We start from the raw sequence: 6,000 nt of genomic DNA, 5'->3' as shown, positions 1-6,000 counted from the left end.
AGAGAAAGGGACAGTGGCAATCGCAACCGTTGACTGACTCCACATCATCACGTCAAAGTAAACGGTCCATCATCCATTAATTAGCAGATCAGCTTTGAACATGACATTTATTTTTCTTCCTTGGAATATGACTACCTTTCGCTTTCCTCCCCAGTGCGAAGAGCCTAGCAGATTTTCGGCAAAGAGAAAGGGACAGTGGCAATCGCAACCGTTGACTGACTCCACATCATCACGTCAAAGTAAACGGTCCATCATCCATTAATTAGCAGATCAGCTTTGAACATGACATTTATTTTTCTTCCTTGGAATATGACTACCTTTCGCTTTCCTTCTGAACCGGCCTTTTTCGAGTTCAGATAGTAGCGGGTAGCATTATCAATGACACAGGGAAAAAATGAATGTCTATGAGGAACCTGGATTAGCTATAAATTTTTAGGAAGGAAGTGTTAAAGAAGGGGGGAAATGGTATGCATCTTAATTAACAGAATAAGTGATGAGTATGAGAACATCTATCTGGAGACATCCTATATAAAAGCCGCCAAAAAAAGTTTGAAAAGGCAAGCAGCATTCGACTACAACAGTCACTACAGATTTCAGATTCTAGCTACTTGTATAGCAAATTGGCAATTCACCTCGTGGAATCAGTAACACTCAACTCTGAGATCGCACTCAACTCCGAGGTGGAGAATTGGAAGCTGTCGGCTGCAGAATCCTGCTCAAACCCACAGAAGAATGGCTCGGGTGGTGTCTGCAGGGCATCAACGCCAGCTTCAAGCATCTCTATGACCTCAGCCATTGTCGGCCGATCATGAGGTTTCATCTGGATGCACCATAGACCCACAATGCACAGCTTCCTCTCCACCTCATGGATGTCAGAAGCTTCGCAAATCCCGCCTAACTCTTTCCGAGATATATGACTATACACCCAAGCTGGGTAGTATGTCTGGCTTCTCCTTGCTGCATGTTGTTCGAAGTTTCTCCGGCCCCCAGCCATCTCCAGCAAGAGCATGCCGAAGCTGTAAACATCTGACTTGCACGAAACAACACCAAAGTTACGAGATATCATCTCAGGAGCTATGTACCCAATCGTTCCCCGAGCAGCGCTCACCGGCACAAAGCTGTTGTCCCTTGGGTACAGTTTGGCCAGCCCAAAGTCAGCAATTTTAGGAGTGAAGTTACTGTCCAAAAGGATGTTGTGTGGCTTGATGTCGAAGTGCAGTATCTGCATATCACATCCTCCATGCAGGTAACTGATTCCTCTGGCGATGCCTAGAGCTATTTCATTTTGTCCCAGGAAAAACTTCTCTCAGACGAGAAGATGTACTTATCAAGAGATTCATGGGGCATGTACTCGTAGACGAGCGCCCTCCTCATTTCCTCCGAGCAAAACCCCACGAGGCGCACTACATTGACATGGTGGATATTTCCGATGGTGGAAACCTCACTGATAAATTCGTCTCCGTTGCAGCACGAATTGGCCAATGAGGAATGTGGAGTACTCACTCCTGGTTGTGATGAGTGATTGTCAACCGTGCGGTGTGATCGTATGTTTGGTCTTTGATTGCAGATACACGGGCGTCGAGTGTCGACGGAGAGCTGCCATGGAGATGCTGTGGCCGATGGACCGTGCGGTGGACGGCGGTGAAGGGCAGTCGGGACCGGAGCTCGGGCCGGGCGGCAGCTGTGGCGTCTACTCCCGAATCGAGGGCGCAAGCGACGACAGAAGGCGGGTTTCTTGGTTTGCGCCACAAAACCAAGCTGGTGAACGGCGGTTGAAGACGCCAAGTCGTGGAGGCACGGGCGTCGGTCTCGGGACTGGAGGAGGAATGGGCGTCGACGGCGTCTAGGGCCTCACTGCGGGCGAGGAGGTGACGGGCGTCGGGCGGCGTCTAGGGCCGTCAGAAGGCCGAGGCGGGAACGACGTCCAGGGCCACGGCGTGGAGGCGGGAATCTTCCCGCGCGTGTAGTTTTGGCGGTTTTCTCAAAACCGCCCACCTACCTGGGTTTCGCGGACCCTCCAAAACCGCGGACCGGATCTTCATCTACGTGGCGGCATTGCGGAGAAGACTTCGATTCGAAGAAAGAACCTCGACCGTCGGATGAGATCATGTAGTTATTTCCGGTTTAGCCCCTACGGGCGTTTTAGTCTCTAGTTTAAGTCTAGGGGTATTTTGGAACCCTGTGTGGGCACCATAAATACCCCTCACCCCCTTTCTCTCCCCCCCTGGTTTTTCCCTTCCCTGGCGCCGCCCCCTTCTCCTCCTGTGCGTCTCCTTTTATCCCCCCCACCGCTGTTCTTCCTCCCTCTCTTCTCTAGGGTAGGATTTGAACCATGGATTTTTGAGACTTTGTACTGAGATTGAATGGGAAAGAAGGCCCTTCCCTCATTGTTCCCTTCGGGGGTTTGAATTCGATTCAATTTCGTACGCCTCTTGCCTTCCATGAGCCAAGTTTTGATTTTCATGTGGTTGTTCTTGGTGCTCATGATCGTGGGTTGTTCTTGGTGATTTTGTGACTCCGTGTTGTGATTCTAATCCATCTAGCCTTGTGCTAAAACCCCCGGAATCACGAGTCCTCTCGAATCCAAGATTTTCACATTCTAGAGAAAACCCTGCTCTTGCTCCGATTTCCTTCGATTCCTCTTGATCCGTGAGGACCTTCATTGAAATCTTTTGGGGATGTGTTCTTGAAGTCATCATCTTCATCTACCCAAAATTTAATCCCATTTGGACTTAATTTGATCCTCCAATCATCAAGTTTTCCAAAGGTCGCGGGCTGAAAAATCGTTTCTGGGCACGAGCAGGATTTTTCTTATCACCGGTTAAACCGACGCTTGTGATATGTTGCGTCGGATCAACCAGTGAGTTGATTGTTCGCTCATTAGGGTTTTTGGCCTTTTCGTTTGGTTGCACCGGTGCATTAGTCTCTACGTGCATCGGATCAACCGGTGTAACCACTGGGTTTGCTGTTTTGCCCTTCAACCGGCGTATAGAATTTTCTTAACATCGGTTTAACCGGTGTTCGCGGTGATTCGTTTTGCAGTTTCTCTAGACAATTGCACCGGTGTTCAAATTTTTGTTACGTCGGTTTAACCGGTGTTTGGAATCTCAGTTTTGTGATCCCTCTGGACAACTGCACCGACGTTGGTTTTGATTTTGCCGGATCATCCGGTGTGATAACACCGGTTGAACCGACGCTGTTCAAACCCATTCGTCGGATCAACCGGTGCTCGCATTTCTCTGCTGCCGGCTCTTTCTCACCGGTTGAACCGACGTGTTCATACCTATACACGTCGGATTAACCGGTGAGTTATACCGTGTTGTTTTCCGTGCTTACTTCCGTGATTGTTCTCGCTTGTCTCTAGGGCTGTTGTGTGCTAGTGTAGCTCCTTCATAGCTACTCCACACTTCTCCTAGGACGGTAGGGTTGGGTGCATACTTTGAATCTTAAGCCGAGCTTCCGATTGCGAGAATTTTGAATCAGCTCCCATTCACCCCCCTCTGGTCGCCCTTTTCGGTCCCTCAATTAGTATCAGAGCTTGGTTAAGGTTTTCATTACCCTAACCGGTTCGAAAGCCACTTGGCGACCATGGCAAGTCTTGGTAAGATCCCTGTGTTTTCCAGCGAGGACTATGCTTATTGGAAGGTTCACATGCGAGCCTTATTGCAAAGCATGTGAGCCGAGGTTTGGGATATAACCAAGAATCAGGCTTACGAGGTGCTTGTCGTTCGGACCACTCCTCTTCAAGTGACCGAGCACAAGGCTAATGCCAAGGCTATCAATGCCTTGTTCGCTGGCGTTTCTCGTGCGGAGTTCTCGCGCGTTCAGGGTTTTCAGGAAGCCCATAAGGTTTGGACGTGCCTTGAGAACTACCATGAAGGCACACCTCAGGTTAAGGCTTAGGCTTTTCGAGACTCACCGGCGTGAATATGAGAACTTCACACAGGGGCCGAGTGAGAGCATTGGCGACATGTTCAGTCGGTTTCAATCGATTGTGAATAAAGTCAGTGCGAACAGATCTGCTGATGCCCTTGACTACACAGAGCATGAGAAGGCTCTCAAGTTGCTCTACGCACTTGACCGCTCTGTGTGGGATCTCAAGGTGAACACGATCATCGAGTCTGCAGGCTATGAGACTCTGACCGTGAATGAGCTCTTCAGCAAGCTCAAGGCCACTGAGGTGGATAACCAGACACGAGCCAAGCTCAATGGTGCCCCTCCTTCCAAGAGCATCGCTCTTGTGACTGGCCCAGGTGGATCGAGCTCTAACGCTAACTCTGCTCTTGGCTTTTCTCTTGCCTCTTTGCCTTCTGTTACAGATGAGCAGTTGGAGACGCTGGGCGACAACGACTTGTGCCTCCTTATCAACAAGTTCCAGCGTGTCTACCACAACAGGCAGAAGAGGAAGAACCCCGGGTGCTACCACTGCGGCGATCCGAACCACTTCGTCGCCGACTGCCCCAAGAAGTCCGGTGGTGGCCAGAACAACAACTTCGACTACTACCGCCACTGCGACCGCGACGAGGGAGGCTCCAACAAGGAGCGTCGGTGCCACAAGCACCGCAGTCGTGACCGGGACAAGGGAGGGCGCTTCGACAAGGAGTCGCTCAAGAAGCGCTTCCAGTACATGGCCAAGAAGCGGGAGAAGGCTTTCTTGGCGCAGCTCAGTGACCTCGACAAGAGCTCTGACACCGACCGCTCTTCTTCACCAACATCCGATGACGATGACAAAAAGAAGAAGAAGTGGGACAAGGAAGCCACCGGCTTCATCAGCCTTTGCTTGGCGGCCGGTCGGCGCAAGAGTTTCTGCACCATGGCGGGTGAGGCAAATGGTGCTCGTGCGTCTTCAGGAGGACATGCTACACCGACGCACGAGGACTCTTCTCCTGGATCCGATAGTGATTCAGAGGTAAACTCCACTATCGACCTGCTTGATACTGAGGTTATGGAGTTGTACGCCGCTCTTGACAATCAGAAAAGGCTGCTTAAGGAAGCAGCTAGAGAGCGTAAGAAGCTTAGGGCTGAGCTAGCTTGTGCTAGAGAGAAATCTGGTGAGGATGAGTGCGCTGGTTGCATATCTCATATGAATGATCTTGTTGCTCTCCGTGCCAAGCATGATGAGAACGTAGTGAACTTGGATGTTGCTAAGACTTCACTTGCTGACATGTCTCATGAGCTAGCCAAGGCCAAGCATGAGCTTGAATTGGTCAAGGACACTCCTATTGTTAGTGATGTGCTTAAATGTGATGAGTGCTCCATCTTTAAGTCTGACCTAGCTTCTTTGCAGTCTAAATTTGCAACTGTTGTGTGTGAGCTAGAGGAGTTTAGATCTAGGCCTGTTCTACTTGGTGCTTGTAAGATTTGTCCCACGCTTAGGTCGGAGCTAGAAGAAAAAAAATGCTTTGATTAAGTATTTGGGAAAGACTAAGGTCGGGGAGTCTAGCCCACCTATTGATTGTCATGTTTGCCCTGGTCTGATTTCTGATTTGGATAATCTTGCGGTAGAGAAAGCCAACTTAGAGAATGAGAACACATATCTTAGAGCGATTCTTAGTTGAGTTTCTAGTAGTGAGCCGCAGTTGGGCATGATGATGAAACAGTTTAAGCGTGGTGATGGGTTTGGGGTCGGTTACACCTACACAAAGTCAGACTTTGACAAGCTGTATGGTAAGATCGGCAAGGCTGCTGGAGTTCCTAGTGCTCTAAACACTGCTAGTACGAGCACGCAGCCTTCGCTTGTTGACCCCGTGGATGGTGTGCTGAAAGAACCACAAAAAGCACCTCCACTGAAGCAGGTTTGGGTTCCAAAGCCCAATGAGCTGAGGAATCCCCTTGATACGCTCTATGCTGCCACAGTCCAGGTTGCCTAGAAGAAGAGGATTGCTCCTTCCCATCCAAAGGCGGGGCCTCCACCTCCCAAGAGAGAGGTGAGGTACCACTGCGAGTACTGTCATAGAGACGGTCACTTGGAGGAGTTTTGCTTCAAGAGGAAGCGGGCTA

At 50.0% G+C, this 6,000-nt stretch overlaps 1 protein-coding gene across 1 annotated transcript in view; it reads right to left on the bottom strand.

Annotated features, from left to right (window-relative positions):
• Positions 1-532: 532 nt before the first annotated feature.
• LOC120706206 (rust resistance kinase Lr10-like) overlaps positions 533-6,000 on the bottom strand; it is a 28,114-nt gene continuing 22,646 nt past the window's right edge. The window contains exon 5 of the mRNA XM_039990791.1: positions 533-1,275. Coding sequence (XP_039846725.1) covers positions 629-1,275 — 647 coding nt within the window. The 3' untranslated portion in view covers positions 533-628. The remainder of the gene's footprint in view (positions 1,276-6,000) is intronic.

Source organism: Panicum virgatum, chromosome 5K, assembly GCF_016808335.1.
Source record: "Panicum virgatum strain AP13 chromosome 5K, P.virgatum_v5, whole genome shotgun sequence".
Classification (NCBI taxonomy): domain Eukaryota; kingdom Viridiplantae; phylum Streptophyta; class Magnoliopsida; order Poales; family Poaceae; genus Panicum; species Panicum virgatum.
The sequence above is the reverse complement of the archived record's forward strand: the minus strand, read 5'-3'. Positions and strand labels throughout refer to the sequence as shown.